Raw genomic sequence first — 23,263 nt, 5'->3', positions numbered from 1 at the left:
TTTTTTTTTTTTTTCCAGTGCTATTTCTTCACAATCGAGTTTGGCCTTTGTAAGCAAGAAGGTCAACTGCGGGCATATGGAGCAGGGCTGCTTTCCTCCATTGGAGAATTGAAGGTATAAAGCTGTGAATGACAACATCCTTCCCAAGCAAACTGGTTCAAGGTCATGGAAGATATTGATTTGTTTGTCTGAGCATTTTTACTCACAGCTCCCCATACATATTTAACACAGAGGATCTGGCACCTCAGATGTGGGTGCTGACCTAACTTTTTGCACCTCAGAAAATGGGTCATGCCGTTCTGGGCTTGTGGTGTGACTCAGATGGATGGGCAGCCCTGTGCCCAAATCAACAGGAATGACAAATGCTGGGAAACAAAGGGCTGGCCTCAATTTAACGCTGAAGAGTGGGCAGTGAGTTGACAGGGATGCTCCTGACTGACAACTGCTTGTGAGCCTGCCTGGCCGTGCTTCTCTGGTCTCTGTCTCCTCCATGGCTCTGTGGTCTCCCCAGCTTCTACCCCTCAAAGAGGAGTAGGAGATTATTCCATCTTTTCCAGAATTAATGTATATCAAAATACTTGTGCATCAGCCAGGCGTTGCTGGCGCACATCTTTAATCCCAGCACTTGAGAGGCAGAGGCCAGCCTGGTGTACAGAGTGAGTTCCAGGACAGTCGGGGCTGCAAAGAAAAACCTTGTCTCAGAAAAAAAAAAAAAAAAAAAAAAAAAAAAAAAAAAAAAAAAAAAAAAAAGAAAGAAAAAAAATCTAAAACTAAAAAATAAACAACAACAAGCTTGTGCATACTAATAGTTTAAAAGAAAACAACCTGAAGAAGCATAGTGCCAAGGAGGCATGTTATATGTATTAGTGATGCTTAGAAGTTATTTTTTTTTCTTAAATAGTAAAATGATTATTTCTTTGGAAATAGTGGGCTCTGGAACATTCTGATAATTTTAACATCCTAGTAAGTTTTGATGCCTTTAGAAGGCAATAAGATGTACAATCTGGAAATCATACTGAAAACAACTTAATCTTTCTTTGATTATTCAGACTAAGATCAGGATTATAGACTAGCTTAGGGTGTTCTCTTCAGCATTGATTGCTGTTGTATAATACCACTGGGAAATGCGTTGTTACTAGAATGCTTTGCTTATTTATATTCTCGAAAGATGCGATCTCACTGCAGTTTTATCGAGTCTGCTGGTTTTATAACTTCATTAATTAGATAATTTATTCATTCCTAAAAACTTTGGCTTACAATGAGGCATGCGCTATGCTAGATACTGGGACTCAAAAGACAGAGGATGATGAAGAACATGAATCTAAAGAAAATAACACCAGAAGCTATCAAAGTCTTAAATAGAGCTTGGGATTTTGGTACACTTTACCTAAGTCCCTGTAAGAACTGGACATCTTTATTGTTAGAGAACACAGAGCCATTTACAGGGCTTGCTTAAACTACACAGCTGATGTGCTAGAGCCAGGCCCAAATGCAGGCAGTGAAGCCCGTAGTATCAGTGCTCTAAATTTAACAGCCCGAGGCTCTTAGTATCCAGCACTTGACATCTAGGGCCGGATAAACAGCTAAGTAGATAATAGAAAAAGTGTGATAACTGTGTCTAGCACATCCTAGGCCATGCTTGAGAAGGCTTTCTGAAGAAGATCCTGCTGCTTGCTGTGAGGCTTGAGGAACTGGAAGGTGGATTAGGAAAGAAGAGGATGTGCAGATGAGCAATGGACCAAGGGAAGGATTAACACTGGGCTTCAGTCAAAGCCATGAACATATGGGGAACTAACTAAGGTTGGGTGTGGCTAGAGTAAAGGTTAAAATAAAAAAAAGAAAACAGTATAATGTGATAAACATTTACAAGTGTTTTCCATTGTGTGTGTGTGTATACATTCCACAGCACATGTCTGGGCAGAAAGTAACTTTGTGAAATCAGTTCTTTTCTTCTACCATGTGGTTCTGAGGATTAAACTCAGGTTGGCAGGTACACACAGCAAGGCCCTGTATTGGCTGAGCCATTTTGCTGGCTCTTAAAAAAAAAAAGTGAATGATAATACATTTAGTGTTAATCTTAGTGCAGTGGCCAAAGCCTACCCCAGTAATATGACATGGTACCTTATAAGACCATGCCCTCAAAGAGTGCTTTTTGCTTCCCCTGAGAAAGAAAACAAAAGTTCTGAGCTACCTCTATTTACATTCTCTTCAGATGGTTTATAAATTATTCTGGAAACAAAAGAAACAAATCTCTTTGATGGCCCCCAACTTTTGACAGGGTCTCCTGGTCTGGTTAATGAGGCATGTGTAGGCAGCACTGGGGTGAATCTGTTGTTTTTGTTTTTACGGGTGTGGACAGAATTATCTGGAAATGGAAATCAGCTAGAGATATGTACAGCAAAGGGCATTGTCTGCCGTGCGTCTTCCTGTTCAGGTCCATCACCTCTGGTCATTAGCATTCTTCCATCTACAGATTTCAACACTCCAGCATCCTCATGATTGCTGTTTTGGACCATTTTTACAATTTAGATGTTCTTTTTCACAAGAAATACCTTCTAACTGTTCACAGAGAATGCAGAACGCTGGCATTTATCCTTAGCAACCCCTCTCTCCCTGTCTGCCTTGTTCCTCTAAGTGCCCAGAACATTTCACAGCTCATTTAAATGCTTAAACAGTTATGTTTGTGTGTGTTTCTGTGTGTGTGTGTGTGTGTGTGTGTGTGTGTGTGTGTGTATGCATATGCCCATGAGTGCAGGTGCCCACAGAAGCCGGAGATGGTGTCAGACTCCCTGGTGGGTGTCAGCTGCCCTTCCATCCTCTGAAAGAGCAGCAAGCACTCCTAGATACTGAGCTGTCTTCCCGGTGCCCTGAGCATCTTGTTATTTTTTAGTTGAAGAAAGATACTATGGCCTTGGACACAATGTAGTGATAGCTTTATTAATAGCACCATCATAATTCTTTTGTAAATATCCTTACAATTTTGAACGAAGTTATCTATTACACTAATGTGTTTTCCAACTGATGCCCTAATGTAGGCCCCTAAGTTGCTGGAGGCTTTGGTATAGTCTTTATAACTTTTATCTAAGTAGCCACAATTCACCTTTCCTCTTGGAACATAAAACTTCTAAGATTTGTACTGCAATTTTCTTGAGGGCAAAGATGTTGCTCTTCAGAGCCAGCCAAGTGTTTCCAAGAGCAGTATCTGTGGTTTGAAGGAGGACTTTCATTTTTTTCTTCATTAAAAAAAAGCACTTGACTTTATTTCCAGAGACAGAAATAAAGCAAATATGGGAAAGCTTATGAAAGCTAGCATGAATTGGATTAAAAACTTCCCCACCGTGATGGTTGGCATACTGGTAGGAACTCCAAAAGCCTGTGAAGGTGGGGCTTTTCTATACATCCCACGATTGCAGGGAACAGCTACCCATAAGTCCCCCAGAAAGTCAACTTTGAAAAGCAGATTAAAATTAGGGTAACTGGTGGACTGGTGGCTGTTTACCCTCGTCTGGCATGCATCTTTTATGTCATTTTTTTCTCCCCAGTCTATGGTTGATTTAACAGTATGATTCTTATTTTTCACTCATTCATTCATTTTTTTCAACAAGCCCCAAATTGATGATCCAAGTAGTAAGAAACAGAGTCTTGTAGGTGGGTCCCGAGAAAGGGATTGTTATGTTAGAGAACCAACAGTGACGGTTGTTCACTTTGGGAGGGGTATTACCTAGTTTTCCCAGTCACCTGACTAAAGCATCGTACGGAAGGAAAGGTTTCACTTGGCTCACAGTTTAAGGGGAAGCAGTTCGTCATCTGGGGAAGGCAGAAGTGGCTGGTAACTGGTGGAGGCAGACGGTGATGTGCCTTGCTCACACTTCCCCAGCTGATCCAGAGGCAAGAACAGTGCTGGGCTACAACCCTCAACACCACTACCCAGTGTTTCACTTCCTCCATCTAGGCTCTACTTCCCGAAAGCTCCTCACCTTCCCAAACAGTGCTACTACTGGAAACCAAGTGTTGAAACTCACGAGCCTATGGAGGCACATTGCACATTCAAACTTTGATAGGTGGCAAGGAAATGATTGCTAATGATGAAGTGTGAGTCTTGCCTTAAAAAAAATCTAAATCAAAGGCAAAAGAGGCTGTTTCTACTCTCTCTCTCTTTTTTTAATGGAAAGGGTATATTCTAGTTCTTTATTCCCTTCGGGGCAAAGATTAGGCGGCCTTAACTCCTACTCTACAGTAGTTGTAGAGTATTCCATGTGAACATGTCTCTTTTTTTTGTTTCAGGTTTAAGGAAATTTGACTACCTCTTTTTGGCATTCGTTTTAGGATGTTCTTGCATGGTGAATTATTGTTTTACCTTTATATAGCTATTAATCAGCATTTTCCAAACAACTTTCTACTCATTATGGTCATTTGTATTTACTGCCACTTCTGGCAATGCTGGGAGGTGGACAGAATTACTGCCAGGCTGTGGAGAAAAGCCTCGAGGCCATTGCATGTTTTCTGAGGTTACCTGGAAGGTCAGTGTTGCTAGCACACTTAAGGACTCAGCTGCTGAGCTCCCCACCTTTCTGGGCTGGGGTGGCTCCGGCCTCGATTCTAGTTTCCTCCCATTATTCAAGGGGGAACTGTTGGTGATGGCAGAGCAAATGCTCAAGGACTGAGGGGGTAGAAATTCCTGAGTTGTGTCCGCTGAAGAGGGAGGCTGCCCCTTGACCATGCAGCCAATTCAAACCAAGAAAGCCTAGCATCACTGAGGAAAATTAAGTGTGATGAACCATTGCTGGCCTTGGCAATAAGGACATTGACCCAATATAGGCCTGGCTTTAATTAATGTCATTATCATAAAACCTATGTAAACATCCTTGCAGAGTCGAATGAAGTTATTTATCACACTGAAATATTTTATACTGTCGCGACCGTTGACTTGATGTTGGTCCCCAGTTGCTGGAGACTTCAGCATCCACAATTCATATGGTGTCTGGTTAGAATGGTAAATATGTAAATGAGGTTCAAAAACATATTACCTATATGCAGGCATAGTGCATGTAGACATAATCAAATCTGCCTATTTGTTGTTGTTCTGATAAGGGAAAAATGACTGTGGTGTAAACACAGGAGTGTTTACACTCTGGTCTGAACATGGGAGTCTTTGCAAAACTTTATTGGAATCTAGGATCCAAACTACCTATTAATCTGATTACACACTTGAGGTTTTTTGTTTTTGTTTTTGTTTTTTTTTTTTTTTCAAAATTTAATCAGTCCTAACATAGAGAGTGAGGATCACAGGGTTTACATCTCAAAAAGCTGGGTGACTACCTGTGTGTCACTGTAGAAACGTATGTCTGAGAGGCAGGAAGATGTCAAGCTGATAAACCAGTGCAGCCACTATTGCAGTCTCATACCTGGGACCATTCTTTCCCTACAGGCCCTAGACTCCTGGGGGAGAGGGAGGGGATGTTTACTGAATAGCACATGTGGATACTAGTAATCCTCTCTGGAATGAATTAGAAACGAAAACTAAATATGTGGAGGATTTCCCATTCTGTCCATTTACACACTTCGCTCACTTAATTCTGACCACACCCTTGGCTTATTGGATCCATTAGCCCCCTCAAATTGTATAGGGAGGAATGGAACCCAATTTAAACTCCGAGATTAAGACGTGCACTCTGAGTGATTTTATATTTTTTACCTTCCAGGAACTGGACATTTTTTGATGTCAAAAAGATATTTATAAGGGCTAGAATGGAAAATAAGCCTTGATTTATTTACTAAAGCCGATTAATTAGTGCTTGGAAATCATGTGGGGAGGGGTGACGAGGCTATCATCAGGACTGGCAGGAAAGGCTGCTCTGATCAGTTTACACCAGCAGCATGGAGGGTGCCATGTATTTATGTGCCTTGTTAAAACTATATGGCAAAAACTATGATTTTCTCAGCTCTTGTCTTCTTGAATGAAAGAATTCAGTTGAGAAACAGCCAGATCAAGCAGTTTATTTCACAAAGCAAAGTGTAGATATTCCAAAGGGAGATTGGAACAGGAGACCTCAAAGGGAGAAACTGAAGGGGGAGTTATGAATTGATTTCTTCAGAAACCTTGATGAATATTTATTTATCTCCTTTAATGTGTTTTCTTCTCATGATCTTGAAAAGACTGTAGGTGGGTGGGGTGGTTTCTAAACCGTGATGCAAATGACATTATGTGGAAGCCAGGATACTCTTTGTGTATCTTAATACAGGATACTCTTAACGACAACTGGGCAGGTTTTCTGGGCGCTTTAGTTTCTGAGAGAGCAAGAAGAGCCTAACTGCAGCTTCAAAGATGCTCAAATCACAGAGGGGCATTTGGGCCGTCATGAAGCACAGCTTCCAAGAGCCAGCTGCTATTTCCCCAGGTCACTTCATAGCTAACTCTGTGCCTGTCCAGCCTCAATATGTCTAGATTTTGAGACAGCCACAGTGAGAAGCCAGGAGTGCTGGTTCCTGTTGTATATTCTGGTCTTTAGCACTGCAGGGAAAACCAAAAATGGTTCTTTCAGTTGCTCTCAACTTATGGGTCATGATGGTTTTGAGGGGTCAAATGATCCTCTCATAAGGGTTGCATATCAAGTATCCTGCAGGTCATTTATTTACATTACGATTTGTAACAGTAGCAACATTGTAATTATGAAGTGGCAATGAAAATAAGTTTATGGTTGGGGTCACCACAACACAAGGGACCATGTATTAAAGAGTTTCAGCATTAGGAAGTTTGACAGCCACTGTTACTGGGTGTTCAGATAGGAGGAGATGACTCTTAAATATTCTTGCACATTTGCAATGGCTTGAGCTTTATAAAGCTTCTCTCTAAAAAACCACATAAATTCTTGAAGACTCTAGGACTTAATATGGTTAACACTTCAGAGGGAATTCACCACAAAGTAGACCAAGTTCATAGAGACTTCTTTGTTAACATACAGGGGAGAGCTTAACATACAGGAGAGAATAGTAGCTGCTTCCCTCAAGGTGGGGTGCCTTACAAGAATAAAGATAGACTCAAGAAACCTAATTGGTCAGTGGCTTTTTTTTTTTATCAGAAGAAAGATGCTATTTTACATCTTTTGGAATATATGGGGGCACTCAGAGATGGAGAGCTCATGGGTAGCATGGTTGTTACTGCCAGTCACCACAGAGGCAAGCTGGTTGCTAGGTAGATAAAGTCTATTTACAGGCATGGGTATCTCATTCACAGGATATTCCCTTAACTTCAGAGTCTTATTGTTTTTCAGTATAGCACTTGGCTATTGTTAGTGTCCCCACGTTCATTACCAGATAAAAGGTAGCCCCTGCTTTTCACAGAGGGTAGAGAGGCCTCTGTGAATCAGAATATTATATACAGTTCCTGAGACTAAATCAAAGTTTTAAGCTCTTAAAACAGTAAACTTCTTGCTGGGTATGTGTGATGCTTTCCTGTAATCTCCACACTTGGGAAGCTTAGACAGGAAGAAGGTACTGGTCAGCCTGGGCTACATAATGAAACTTCTCTTAACCACCCACCCACCCATCTAAACAACCAACCAACCAACCAACCACCCACCCAACTAAACAACCAACAACCCACCCACCCAACCAGCCACCCACCCAACTAAGCAACCAACCAAACAGCCACCCAACCAACCAACCAACCTACCAACCAACCAACCAACCAACCATCACCCAACCAACCAACCAACCAACCAAACAAACAACATAATTCAGTCCACTTCCAAATTTCACTTAAGTATTATATTGGCCAAGTGCCATATGTATAACCTAATGGTCTTTGCCTTAAACTATAAGCTATGTACTCAATGGGTTTTTCCCCTTGAAGTCTAAAGGCAGGTCACCCTGAGGATTTTCTTGATCTACTCTAATCCTCTTTTCCTGCTGAAATGAATGAATGTAGACATCTGGAGAGTCAGTGAAATAGCCACATGATGAATGGTTCAGAATCTACACTGTTTTCAATCGTTGTTGAGTACCTGCACTCTGCAAATGCCCTGCACACACTGACTGTTGTTAAAGTATTCTTAGAGGCATTGGAGACTGATGAGTTTCATTGATGAGTTTCATTTCCTTTTGTGCTTGTCCTCAACTCTGTGAAAAGTGTTTGGCTCAGCAGAGATGTCCCAAGGATCCCTCCCTTAATTGCCTTTGCTGCTACCATTCTGCCTTTGCCTCCCAGTGCAGGGAAGAGAGTAGAAAGACTGAGGACACTGAGTCAGTCAGTGTCCTTCCTTCAATGTGTACCCATGGATGAATGGACAATTTGAGTAACACACGTCAGTTAAATGTAATCATAGTGTGGCTGCAAAGAAAGCAACTTCTAATTCTGAAAACCACAGCAAGCCATCAGGAAGCCAGTTCTTTGCAAAGGGGCAATAACTCTCATCAAAAGACATTTTATTTTGTAAAACTGTAAGGTTGTTTGGAAAATGTGGACAGGATTTATTAGCTATGTGGAACCAAACTCCCTTGATGTTCTGTGTGCTACGCAGAGTCCTGCAAAAGTGCATTTGTAGTTGTAATGACCTTCTGCTTCGGAATGAAGTTGTTCTGCAGGCCAGAAAAAGAATGAGTTCACTCTGAAGGTCCTCTGCATTCCATGATTCATATATGCATTGATCTGGACAACAGAATTTTGTGGAAAACAAATTACAAGCCCTTTGTCCCCTTCCGTTCATGTCAGTATGGCTTCTGAATTGCATTTCCAAACACAGAAAACCACAGCCTTCCTCACCACGGGCTGTAAATAATCATGTGCACTTTGAAATTGTTGGAGGGAATGCACCATGAATGTTGATTGGGGGCATTGGCTTGCACATTTTCAAGAGATTCTCAACATTTGGTTGAGAACGGCAAAGAGGCAGAGAAATGATCTGGATGGGATCTAAAAGCTGCATTTGATAGCATCTTTAGAACCAGTCAGCCTAAATGTCTTCCTTAAGGGAGTGGACAAATACATACATCAGCATCTACAGCCTCTGCTTTCTAATACTCAGCTCAGTGCAATTTTCTGCTATCCCCCTTCTTCTTTTCTACCAATAGGACTACCTCTTCAATCAAAAGCAGAATGTGCAGGAGGATAGTTCAAAAACACTTATGTCAGAGCCACCTTGGTTGTCTTTAAAATACTCATTTCTGGATTTCATCTAGGCTTACTATAGAGATTGAAGGCCTGGGTATCTGTGCTTTCATATACACCTCAGTGATGCTTCTGTACATCATGTTTTAGAATTATCCATTGAGAGTCTAGAAATGGGCAGGTGGCATGTCATAAGAAATGACCATTAATTTTTAACATCTCTGAATTTATCTTGAAGATGTAGTCATTCAGGATTCCTTGCTGTTCCTAGAGCCAGGCATGTGGTGAGCTAAATGGAGCCAATGATGGCTCAAAGAGTAATTATACTAGCTTTCCTATTTTTCTAATGCCTGCTTTGGGTTTAAGTATAACTATTAATATTGGTTCTTTGCCCCCCAACTGGCAATATTTATTTGCTGTGTATGGCTCTGCTGTACTTTGTGAAAAGTAAATGAGTGCTTTGCAAGCACCCTCCAATATACAGGTCCACTCCATTCTCTGTTGATACACAGTACATGGCCTCAAAATGTCTCCCAATGAGTCCACAAATAGTTCAGCGAGAGTCTCAATTACCTCTCCACGCAAGTAATTATTACTTCTGCCATTTAAGTGAAATTTCAGTACATTGCTTATAGAAACAAATTTAAGAGCATATTTCTGCTGTACCTGCTTCTATTCATAGTATAGATTTAAAATTCCATTTGTGTCAGGGGATAGCACTAAACTGTCCTTCAGTGTGAATTTGGCTCATATTATACAAAATAATAAGATGAGCTCATTTTCTCCCTCAACTTCTCTAAGAGATTTAAAAAAGCAAACAAACAAAACTCTTCCCTAACACGCCATTTGCCTGCCACAGGGAAGCTTCTGTGTTCCATGGTAGACTAGTCAGTGAACACTTCTGTGGATTACTGAGCTAGGAAGTGTGATACCATGGTACTTTGGAAGCCTCATTCTGGTCTTGAATGGGTTCTATGGTATGTTTTGCAGCATGCTCTTTCTGACAAGGCGTGTGTAAAAGCCTTTGACCCAAAGACAACCTGCTTGCAGGAATGCTTAATTACCACCTTCCAGGACGCTTACTTTGTCTCAGAAAGTTTTGAAGAAGCCAAGGAAAAGATGAGGTAAACATGGTTTTCTTCCTTTTACAGAAAGTAACTTAAATTCCTTTGGTTATTCCTTCTATTTGTCTGTTTCTTGTATCAGTGGTGGTTGATTGTGTATCCTTCTGTTCTTGTTTATTCTACAGGGACTTTGCAAAGTCAATTACTCGTCCCTTCTCAGTATATTTCAACCCCTACACACAGAGTATTGAAATTCTGAAAGACACCAGAAGTATTGAAAATGTGGTGCAGGACCTGCGCAATGATTTGAACACAGTGTGTGATGCCCTGAATAAAATGAACCAATATCTGGGGATTTGATATCTAGAACCAGTGTTGTTGTCAGCATGAGCTTTTGGGGGCTTAGCAACAATTCAGTCAATGTTATCCAACATCAATAACTTTCCGTGTTATGGTTGGCTACTTAGCGTGCAATTCTGTGTGTCTACAGCGCTGTGCAACTTATGGTGTTAATATACAAAAATACTAAGAAATCCATGCAGATTACCATTCATCATTTGAAAGATTATGATATATTTAAATGTCTCAAATAGATTTAGCATTTCCGATTAGTGATCAAACTGCAACTTAAGCAAACTGTGTCTTTAAAATTTGTAACATTCTTCTCACAATTTTAGTTGGTGACCTTTTCTTCTTTGGACCTGAGACTTCCTTTGTGTTCATTAGATAAAATAAAAATAGTAGGGAGGTAGTTTTTATTTGCAGTAGTATCAGTGTTATTTGAGATAAACTAGAGTTGCTCCAAGCTTCTCATCACAGCCACAAAAGATTTAATATTCTATGTCAGAAGCTGTTCATAAACAAGATGGTTGGAATGATTTTGGACTGAGTATTCATACAATGTAAGAAAAGAAAACTTTTAATGAATGGGATATATGGGTTGCACTGACCTTGTTGGAACTGATTTGTGGCAAGCTTCCTGAGGGTTTTGGAAGGAAACACTCTGAGAAAGAATATTCATTCGGACAGCTTAAAGAGAAGGAAAGAAAATCTTGTAACTGTAAGTGTGTTGTTGGGATAAAGGCTGAATTTCATGTTAGACTTCTGACAAGTCCACCATAGTGTACATATGTGTTCATGTGTTGACACAGAACAAAATTAATGTGTATGAAACCAATGCTTATCAATAAACAGAATCTTGCCTCCAACAGGATCTTTATTATTTCACCTCACAGCTCCTACACAGGCTCTATCCCTGGCGAGTGGTCTATTTCTCAAACTCTGGGCAGCTCTGGGTGAACAATAGTCATTTGCCACAAATGTCTGGTGGTCCTTGCTATAAAAGATAAAACAAAACAAAACAAAACAAAAAACCCAAGTGTCTAAGTGAACAAATGAAAAACTGTCAAATTAATTAATTTAATCTTTTGATGGGTTCCTTAACCAAACAGTCCTCCTGATTCTGCTTATTTTGGGAAATGGTACACAGATTAGATGGAGTGGAAGAGGATAGGAAGTATAGAAGAAAGAGATTGAGACATGACTTTTTTTTTTTTTTTTGAGACGGGGTTTCTCTGTGTAACCTTGGCTGCCCTGAACTTGCTTTGTAGAGCAGGCTGGCCTCAAATTCACAGCAGTCCGCCTGTTTCTGCCTCCCTGAATGCTGGGATTATAGGTGTACACTACCATGCCTGGTGGAGACTTAAAAGTTAGTGTATTAGTTACTTTTCTATTATTGCGATAAAACACTGTGACCAACGAAACTTGTAAAAGAAAGTGTTAGATTGGGGTTGTTCTCCCAGAGTGTTAAATGATGATGGAACAAAGGAATGGTGGCAGGAGCAGCTGAGAGCTCACGTCTCAAACCATAAGCAGGAGGCAGAGAATGCTGTGAGTCTTTTGCACAAAGCCTGCTCCCCAGTGACACACCTCCTCCCACAAGGCAAAATCTCTTAATTTTTCTCAAACAGTTCCATCAACTACAAACCAAGTATTAAAACAGATGAGTCTATGAGGGCCATTCACATCTAAATCACCTCATTGCCCTCCTTGGCCCTCATACACTTGTGGCCATTTCATAACTCGTTTAATCCAAATTCAAAAGGTCCCATAGTCTTTTAGTATCAATACTGTTCAAAAATCCAAAAGTCTAAGGACTCTTCTGAGATCAAGGCAATCTCTTAATTGCTACCCGCTGTAAAATCATAAAGCAAATTACAAACTTCTGACATACAATCTCACAAAATATATATTATCATTCCAAAAAGGAATCTTCTTGAGCTGGGCCTACACAGTCCACATAACTCTCGGCACTACCATCTTCCAAGTTCCTCCTACGGTGGACAATTAAGCTCTACTTACATCAGTTAACAGCTTTTCTAGTCCAAAGTTTCAAAGCCTTTTACATTCCTCCAAACACCTCCCCCCCAAACAAAAAAACAAACAAACAAACAAACAAACAAACAAACAAACAAGAACAAACCAACCATGGTCAACCCTGTCAATACCTTACTCCTGGTACCAATTTCTATATTAGTTGCTTTTCTGTGCTGTGTAAAAACATGACCAAGGCAGCTTATATAATAGGTTGCCTAATTGAGTTGAACAGCTGAGAGCTCACATCTTAAACTAAAAGCAGGAGGCATAGAGTACAGTAGGAATAGAGGAGGTGTCTGAAGCTTCAAAGTTGCCCCTATGGCATATCTCCTCCAACAAGGGCATACTTGCCTCCCAAACAGTTCCACCAGCTGGGAACGAAGTATTCAAACATATGAACCTTTGGGGGCCATCCTCATTCAAGCCAACACAGTTAGAAACCTGCTTGGGTTGGAGCCTTGAGCAATTTATAAGGGTGTCCTTTTAATAATACATAACATACAATTTAAAATAAATTAAGGTTCGTATATGGGCTTATTATTGGTCATATAACTTAGGTCTCAACATTTGGAAAGGAAACATGTAAGAAAGTTCAAATACATACCAGTGAGAAGTCAAACCAAGGGTTGGAAAGCATATCTCTTAGCGTATTGGTAGAGTACTTGTTTAGCAAGTGTGAAGGCTTAAGTTCGGTTTACGGCACCACAAAAAACCAGGGCAAAATAAACATGCCAAAGACCAACAACTTAAAACTCCCACAACTTAACAAACAAAGCACAAAGAATGAAAATTTGCAGAAGCTTGAACACTGCTTTCCTAACTATAGAAAACCCATCCTTTTGGAAGTATCCTTGGAACATCTAAGTTCTTATGAAGACATTTGGTCTACAGAATGTGAGGATCCCGCAGCTTGTTTGCTACTCTAGGTGAAGACAAAAGTGTCTTGAAAAGTTATTGGTGTCTGAGAAAGGATGAGCAGAGACATAAGATACTAAGTCAAAAAAGCCCTAGAACAAGCAAGCAGCTGTAGATTTTTATTTATTTATTTTTTATTTTTATGTTTTTTTGAATTTTATTTTTTTCTTATCAGTTACATTTTATTAACTCTGTATCCCAGCCGTGTCCCGATCCCTCATTCCCTTCCAGTCCCTCCCTCCCTCTCTCATCTCCACTGTGCCCCTTGCCAAGTCCACTGATAGGGGGGACCTCCTCCCCATTCATCTGAGCAGCTGTAGATTTTAATAGTTTTATAGAACCCTTAGTACACTTTCTCACACCTTATTTTGCTAGATCTAAATGACCCTGAATATTTCCCGATAAATAATAATCCAGGATAATCTCGAACAATAAATTCTAAAATGTTTAGAGTAAGTTGCTGAATTATCTTGGAGGAGAAAATTGGCTGAGAAGTTCTAAATGTCTGCCATCCTGCTGTTTCTGTGATTGAGTACAGCTTCAGACACAAGCTTCGAAGTGTGTAGCATTATTCTTTTGGATTAAAACCAAACAGACAAATAGCTGTAAGTAGCCGGTGGGTGAACTGTTTGCTTGCAGCTCGGTGAAAGGACAACGTCTTAGTCAAATGTACTTGAAGGATAATTATATTTAATTGTAAACAAGTCCCCTAGACAAAAATAACATTTGAGGTGTCTTCTGCTTGGCTGATTGTGAAATCTTCAGTTTTCTTCCACGTGCAAGAATCTATTCTGTTTCCAAAATAGAAAAGCTGCAAAATAAACAGGCTTTCCCACAGAGCTTACATAGGTACCGCGCGAGGAGGAGAACCTAAATGATGCTTTTTTAGGTTTGTTCTCTATTCAGAATAGCAGCAATCATGGTTTTCACACTGTGAAACAATGGAGTTATGGTTTCCATTTGTTGGGAGCATTTAACATGTAAATGCCATTACAGCTAATGGTGGGAAAAATCCTATAAAATTTAATAGCCATTATAGGAAAAGTGTTGGCTGAAAAAGTCCTCTGGTGGAAAGAGTGCAACAAAATGATCCTGGGCAGGCTCTGTCATGTCTGATACCTGCTTTGGGCAGCAATCTGTCTCAATTATGTCTTGTGACTTTAAGCTAAATTAAGTAGATCCAAGGGCAATTATAAATTTAAAGACACTGCTCACTGTCATCTCATAGTGAGTCATCACTTCATTTTGGCATTGCCTCTGACTTCTATAATCAGCCAACCAGAAATCAACGGATGTGTCACAGCAAAATCAAGTTTCTTATGCATTACTATCTGTGAGAGATAGACAAAAAAATATGATTAGCACAGGTTTAATTTTGAACATTTTTGTATGTTATGAGACAGGTAGGGGATCTAGTGTATTCCTGAATAATCTATTTATTTGAACCAGTAAAAACACAATGGAATATGTAAATAAACTCACCTTTTAAAAGTAGGAAAGTTTGACTAGCGTTTTAGTATTTTTTTTTAACATATTAGGGGAAGTTTTGTGAGGTGGGTGTGTGTTAAGCTCAGTTTTATTTGTTTTCTGTATAATTTTGAAATAATGCTTTAGACGGACTCTATATCCATGCTTGTCTTACTTGCACAATAGTAAATGGGCCTGATCCTAATAAATGTAAAATATTGAAACATTTACCCACATAAAGAGTCTAAAATGAAAAAAAAAAGTGTGCTTTAATGTAGAAACAAATAGAAATACGAGGTTTCATTTTCAAATGGAGTCATGGCTCACATCATCTCATTTTCTTCATTCGAGGAAGAAAACATTAACACAAGATGCAGTTGTCCTCCAATTCATTTGATCTAATTTTCAAGTTCTAAGGCGTGGAGCACTGACACTTACTCTCATGAACCCTGTCTGATTTATAATGAAAAAGAAAGCAGCCTAGGGTTTTCTGGTATGATTCAATTTTTTTTTCTCTTTTCTTGTTCAATTTCAAAGACAGTGTCTTAGTTTGAAAAATGATCCTTATGTAGATTGCCATATTGTGGGAAAAGACAAGAGAATTAACACTGGGATGCTGCTAGTCAACATTAGGGTTGTGTATTTCAAAATAACTGGTGAAACCTGAACTGGTGATTTTTAAAATACTATTTAGTATCTCAAAACAGTTTTTTTTCCCCCATTGGCTTAGAACATACCAGCATGTATTTTGGGACATGAGGATGGAGTGAGGAATAAGGCAGAGGAGGTTTAGACCCACCTCAAATTTTCATTCTAGTGGGGAAGACACAGGTAAGAAAACAACCCATGTGGTTTGAAATGACACGTTTTTATGAAGGAAGTAATCACTGTGATCTGAGAAAAAGTAATAGGATTTCTATAATGTCACGACAGAGATGTTGTGAAGAGAAGTCTCCCGGATGAGAGGGAAGGACCACACTTACATGTGGCAGAAAGACATGTATTTAGAGTGTAGTTAGGGATTATGTTGTTTTAGTGAAGTGGTGGTTATCTCGTCTCCAAGATACATTATTTCGCTAGCCCTAGGCTAGATGTCCAGTAGCAGGCATGCTTTACCTCTTGGTGAGCTAGTCCTAAGTCCAATCAGGGAGCTGATGGTTCCTGCCAATGTATGCATGCCATTATTGTACACTTAGGGTTATTGTGTCATACTGGTGGTTGTTGTGGTTCAGAAGTGTACTGGCGGGTTTGGACTGTTGGTTGCTTCTCTCCTTTGGAAGCTTGCTTGGCTGTTACAAAAAACCACAACATATCAAAATTGTGGGCATTGTGGATACCAGTCTCAATGGATATATCTACAACACACACATACACCCCCCCCCCACGACAGTGCAGAAGAAGGGGGAGAGAAGATCATAGGAGCCAGAAGATCAGGGAGTTTGCTGTGAGATTCTTTCTCCTAGTAGTGTCAAGATCTACACTCATAAAGTTGCTCTGACATGACTGCCAAAGCATGAGCCAAAAAAAGAGAATAATAGACATACCAGAGTAGACAGAGGAAAGCCCAGGAGGCCTCAGTCTTACATAAAAGAAGTACAGCCACTAGGGAATGTTGAGAATAGGAGAAATAGTCTTGCAATGGGAAGAGTGTGCCTGTTGGTTATCCAAAACCGATACAAGTAATATTACACAGACTGAACAGGATATATATATCCTGTATATATATATGTATATACATATAAAACAACAATCAATAAAAAGGAGGCTATGAATTTGAAAGAGAGCAAGGAGGGGTATATGGGAGGGTTTGAAGGGAGGAAAGGGAAGGGAAGAAAGGGAAGGGACAAATGATGTAATTATATTAATCTCAAAAATAAAGGGAAGAAGAGTAATGGGGAAGGGATACTAAGTAAGATGGGGTTCCCTGTAGATGACACTGGACCAAGAACCATGCTATCAGAAGCCAGGAAGGAGGAAGCTGTGAAAGAGCATTCCACGAGGAGCAAGTAAGTCAGGGGGCTGGCGTGGAATGATGGATAGGGTGGAATTAGTAAGAGCTAAGACAGAATTCCATAGCAATCAGGGACACTCTGAAGGCAGCGTCATCACTGGAGTGCTGGAGGGAAGACAGTTGCAGGATGCACTTTATATGAAGAGATTACTGACTCCACTGCGTGGAAATGAATTGGCATGGGAATGAGAATCCAAACAGGAAAACCAAGTTGGAGATCATTGTAGTATTGGGTTCTGTAAAACCAGTACCTTGCTGGATCTAAGCTCTAAACTTATGTGGTGGGTGAGAAATCCCAGATGAAATTGGAAGAACTGGTACTTGGGTTAGTTCTCATTTGGTTGGAAAAATCATTCATCCAGCGGGATCGTTTGTGTTTCTCAGATATATAAATTGTTGACAAAAAACAACATAGTGTTGAAATTTCTCTGGATAGCACTTAGTAAAGCTAGACTGGGAAAAAAGATTTGTTCCTCTGTAATTCAAAGACACTGATGGAAATGGGCATTGTTGAAAATATGAATGATACTGGTATATAGGATGATTCAGGACAAGAACAGAAAAACATACTTTATCTCCAGGCAAAGTACATATTATACACAGTCCGTCCACCCTTGCTGTTTCTACAAGAGTATACATGATTTTGTTGAATCTATTTTCACTATTCCCGCTGTCTCCTGTCTCCCCATATGCATATTTTATACACTCTACAGAGGGCTCACTTACTGTGAGCCTCCTCTCCCCAAGAAGGATGAGTCTGGTGTAGCAGCTGGAAGTATATTTCCTTCTCTGGGAAGATTGCAGCGAGCCTGATGTTCAACCCAAGGGCATCTGTGGTTGTGGTGCCTGCAAACAGCATTCTCATAACCCAGCCTGGATACAGATTTTATAATTGAACAACAAAGGCATCTGGCAGATGTGGGCAGGGTAATTTGAAATCTAGATGGCACAAAGAAATCAAGTTCATTTTCTGTCAAAATCAAATCTTTAAAAAAAAATGATACAAAGCTCACCCCTATATTTAGTTTGAGAAAGAAAATTTTAATTTACAGGTAGGTAATAGGAAAATCGCACTCCCCTTTCACCCTGTCTATGTTCTTTCAGCCTCTTCACTTAGTTTCTTCACTCCCACGGAACCAGCAAGATGCTGATTCAGGAGTCTATTACTCCCAAAGGTTTGCAAACCACTGAACACATCTAATGTACGGCTTGCCCAACTTTAGTGAACAGCTATCTTCACAGACGTTAATGAGGCCAATTATTGGCAACTGAATTCGAAGCGAAGAACACATTAGGTTTGCCACTATAGCAGCTATTTGTTTATCGGAATTCATTGAGGCAAACTCCCTTTTGATCATTACATCTGATTGATCACTGCACATGGCATTATGAAAGAATGAGGTTCGCAAATCAGATAGCTACTGGGAAGAAAAATCTCTACCTTGCAAGGAAGGGCAGAACACATTTCCCTATCCATTTCAGTGTGAAAGCCCAGACATTAAAATGGAACAGATCCTAATTAGTCTCTTTACAAATCTCTGAAACTTTTTGGTCTTTCCTGTAGAGCAGACCTTAAAAGAAGCCTAAATTCCTCCCTTGCCCACGTAGAGTCGATATCAAAGAAAATAAGTTGCATGGTAATACTTACTGCCAAAAATGAACGCAGACAGAGCAATCCTGATTTGAAGTGGCATTGGAAAGTATAATTTGATTCACCCAGCCAAATGATTACTGCAAGTACAGATCATCAGCACGGCCCACTCCAGGACATTTGAATTGGTGATCAGCTGACAGTTAATTGCCAGCCTGAGTTTGCCTCTTGAGCTACTGCCTAGAAACAGAGGAGAAAAAAATTATCCCCAATCACTCCTGCAGACTCCTAGCCTAGATGGAGTCCTTTTCCATTTTAGAAATACATCGTTTTGGGTGATTCTTCCTCTGCTTATGTCACCCAGTTTTGGTTTACCTAGCTCCCTGCCTTTTTTCAGTAACTACACCCCCATTTTTTTGAGAACTTGTGGCAATCCCTTTGTTCTAATTTGCTTATGGTTGCTGCAGTAAACAGCCTGACCGAAGGCAACCCAGGGAGAAAAGGGGTTGTTTGGCTTACGCTTCACAGCCTATCATCTAGGGAAGCCAGGGCAGGAGCTCAAGGCAAGAACCTGGAGTCAGGAACTGAAACAGAAGCCATGGGGAGACGCTGCCTACTGGCTTGCTCCCATGGCTTGTTGAGCTTGCTATCTTACACAACCATGGACCACCCGCCCATGGTGGCACTGCATGAGAGCGGCAGTTTCCACAGTGGGCTAGTACCTCCCACATCAGTTGGTAATCAGGAAAACACCCCACAGACAGATGTGATGGAGTCAGTTCCTCCAACTGAAGTTTCTCCTTCCCGAGTGATGTTAGTTTGAATTAAGTTGACAACTTCTAACCAGTATAGGTCCTGCCTCAGCCTCCTGATGGCAGGATTATACCACCATGTCTGGCTACGTATTTTTCCTTTTGTGATTCCTACCTTGGGTAGGGCTGAATCCATCACTTAAGTCTAGCTTTTGATCAGAGTTTCCCTATGTTCTGCTTATAATGATGGCTTCAGGAGTTGCTGTCCTTAGATTTGAGCCAACTAGAGCTCTTGAGAAAGAAATGTTATTTCTCCCGGGGTGTAAGGGTGGCAGTGTGAATCTGCATCTTACACAGACACCCATATAGAGAGAGTAGGACTGGTAGCAAAAGGCCAAAATATCTTCTTTTTCCTTTAAATATTTTTGGGGATTATGATATAATTACAACACTTCCCCCATACTTTTCTCTCTCATTCCCTCCTCCTTTCTCTCTTTCATATTCATGGCCTTTAAAAATTGTTATATGCATGTATGGCATATGTCTATACATATATGTTGCTAAATAGAGCTTGCTTGGTCCTCATAGTGTTACTTGTATGTATATTTTCAGGGATGGCCATTGCTGAATGTTTTAATGACACCGTCAGGTTCATAGACTGACATGAGCTGTACCTTGGAACTGCAAAGTCTGGGGGCCCCTTCTCCCTGCTCTCATTTTCCTGCTCACTCCTGTTACTTGTAACAGGAATGCACTAACACACAGAATGAAAGCACGGGAGGCAATGCAGATGACTTTAGATGTCTTTCTTCACTTTTCCCTCCTTGGTTCTGGGCACTGCAGTTTCCTTGAACAGTTTTATTGTCCTTTGGCTTGAGCTGTACCATTGAAGTATGTGCAGTTTGGCTTGCTTATTTGCCTGATTCTGAGAATGATGAGACGTCTTCCAATAAGACCTGGCCAGCAAAACTGTTCAAAGGAAGTGTTTAAGTGGACTATAGGTGACAACTTGAGATTCAGTTTGCAAATTGTTGATCTGTCCCATGGAAAGAGAATATAAAAGTAATTCAAGTTAAACCAAGAGGCAGATTAATAACAGGACAAATCTCTTATTGTTGCAGTTTTTCCTTAGGATCGACCATCTTTAAATTAACACTATCCCAGTGCCAGGGAGATGGTCCAGTTGATAAAGTGTTTTCTCCCTAAGTACAAGGGCCCAAGTCCTACCCCAGCATGTACAGATAAAGTGAGGAATAGATACAGAAATTGTGGTACATCTACACAATGGAATATTACTCAACAATAAAAAACAAGGAAATCATGAAATTTACAGGTAAATGGTGGGAACTGGAAAAGATCATCTTGAGTGAGGTATCCCAGAAGCAGGAAGACACACAGGATATATACTCACTCATAAGTGGATATTAGACATATAATATAATATAATATAATATAATATAATATAATATAATATAATATAATAAAATATAATATAGGAAAACATACTAAAATCTGTACACCTAAGGAAGCTAATCAAGAAGGAGGACACTGGCTAAGATGCTCAATCCCCATTCAGAAAGGCAAAGAGGATGGACATCGGAGGAGGGAGAAAACAAGGAACAGGACAGGAGCCTACCATAGAGGCTCTCTGAAAGGCTCTACCCTGCAGGGTATTGAGGCAGATGCTGAGACTCATATCTAAACTTTGGGCAGAGTGCAGGGAATCTTATGAAAGAAGTGGGAGATAGTAAGACCTGGAGAAGACTGGAGCTCCACAAGGAGAGCAACAGATCCAAAAAGTCTGGGTACAGGGATCTTTTCTGAGACTGATACCCCAGCCAAGGACCATTCATGGAGATAACTTAGAACCCCTGCACAGATGTAGCCCATGGTAGCTCAGTGTCCAAGTGGGCTCTGTAGTAATGGGAACAGGGACTGTCTCTGACATGAACTGATTGGCCTGCTCTTTGATCACCTCCCCCTGAGGGGGGAGCAGCCTTACCAGGCCACAGAGGAAGATGATTCAGCCATTCCTGATGAGACATGATAGACTAGGGTCAGAGGGAAGGGGAGGAGGACCTCCCCTCTCAGTGGACTGGGGGGAGGAGCACACATGGGGGAAGAGGCAAGGAGGGTAGGACTGGGAGGGAGGAGGGAGGGAGCTACAGGGGGGTATACAAAGTGAATAAACTGTAATTAATAAAAATAAAAATAATTATTAAAAAAAGAAAAAAAGAATAAACCTTTTCCTCCCCAAGTTGCTTTTGGTCATGATATGTATGAGTTACTCTTCTGCTGCCATGATAAGACACCCATGACCAAGCTGACTTATAAAAGAAGAGTTTATCAGGGCTTACAATTCCAGCTGGGCAGGAGTCCATCACCATCTCAGCAGGGAAGTGTGGCTGCAGGAAGGCGTGGTTGTTGGAGTGGAAGCTTAGTGCTCACATCTTGAGCTACAAGCAGCACAAACCACAAGCACAAAAGAGGGTGCATGGCTATGTTGCAAGGCTCTAAAACCTCAAAGCCTGCCTCTAATGACTCAGTTCTTCCAAGATCACAGTTTCTAAACCTCCCCAAGTAGTGACACCGACTGGACACCAGTAATTCAAGTGACCAACACTATGGGGGATGCCACCCCCCCCACTCCTTTCCTGTAGGCTGATGGCCACAGCACAATGCAAATGCATTTAAAAGAACTCCGAAAGTCTCATAGTCTTTCAGTTTCAACACTGAAAGCACAAAGTCCCTTCTGAATATCAAGACAGTTTTTTGATAGTAATCCCCTGTAAAAGAAAGAGTAAATTATATACTTCCAATGTATAATGACACAGAATATACATTTACCATTTCAAAAGAGAGGAATGGGGGCATAGCGAGGAAGTACCACATCAACGCAAGACAGAAACTCCAAATCTTGTAGTTTCCAAGCTTAGTGTCCAAGCTTAGGCGACTCTGTCTCTCTAGATTTCTGCCCCAAACAGCCTTCTTTCCCTTGGGATTATTCCACTTCTGTGTGCTGATCTCCTTGGAAGATGTCTCACAGCTCTGGTATCGCCAATATCACAGCATCTCCCACTCAATCCAGGCTTCACTTCATACCTTCCCACAACGTCCTCGCAAGGCCTTCGTGCAGTGCTCCCCTGCCACGTTACCTGATTTCTACAGCTCTCTGAAACTATGGAGGAAGATTCTATGAATCCTTTACTTATGCATTGTATCCTTCATGATTCTAAAGCCAGCACCATGTATAGAACATTGCCAAATTTGGCTCCCAACATGGGCTGTGCCCTGGCCCCGTTGAACTACATTAAGAGCAGCTTTTGTTTGTTGGTCCTTTGTGGGAGCAGAAAGTTTTTTAGGCCATTCCCTTTCACAATTTGGATGTTTCCTTGGGTTAGGTCTTGCCTTGAAGGCACCCATAGTCACGGAGATGGCAATTGTTGGTTGTTGACTACATCTGGAATTAAATGAAACTCAAGTGGTTGGGCATACCTCTGAGGGACTTTTCTTACATAAATGAGTTAAAGTGGGAAGAACAACTTTTAATCCAGATCTTTTGAGGTGAGAAGATACATCTTTAATCTGGGCCACACCTTCTGGTGGCAGTTTATATAAAGGGAATGGAAGAAGGAACTTGGCTCTCTCTTTGCCTGCTTGCTCTCTCTTATTCGCAAGTCCATTCCTTCACTTGCATTAGAATCTACTTCTTCAGGATTCTGCTACATTCTGAAAGCCAACTGAGACATTCAGCCTCGTGGACTCAACAACTACTAGATTTTGAACCTTACTGAGGTAGATAGCGATTCTTGGACCACAACCTAGAAACCATTCTAACAAATTTTCCACATTGTTAAAAATAAAACAAAGCAAAACAAAACACTGTTAAACATGTCATAGCATAGCAATATCCGGCTCCTGGCATCAACGTCTGTGTTAGTTACTTTCCTACTTCTGGGATAGAACATCATGGTCACGGAA

At 40.7% G+C, this 23,263-nt stretch overlaps 1 protein-coding gene across 1 annotated transcript in view; it reads left to right on the top strand.

The window, feature by feature from the left end:
* Nucleotides 1–11,316, top strand: part of Tph2 (tryptophan hydroxylase 2) — an 87,354-nt gene extending 76,038 nt beyond the window's left edge. Inside the window, exons 9-11 of the mRNA XM_055626054.1 lie at nt 19–114; nt 10,097–10,230; nt 10,356–11,316. Of these exons, the coding sequence (XP_055482029.1) occupies nt 19–114; nt 10,097–10,230; nt 10,356–10,530 (405 nt within the window). The 3' untranslated portion in view covers nt 10,531–11,316. The remainder of the gene's footprint in view (nt 1–18; nt 115–10,096; nt 10,231–10,355) is intronic.
* The last annotated feature ends 11,947 nt before the right edge of the window (nt 11,317–23,263 follow it).

This window comes from Psammomys obesus, unplaced genomic scaffold (genome assembly GCF_907164565.1).
Source record: "Psammomys obesus unplaced genomic scaffold, mPsaObe1.curated_primary_1811, whole genome shotgun sequence".
NCBI lineage: Eukaryota > Metazoa > Chordata > Mammalia > Rodentia > Muridae > Psammomys > Psammomys obesus.
This window is presented reverse-complemented; position numbering and strand designations above follow the sequence as displayed.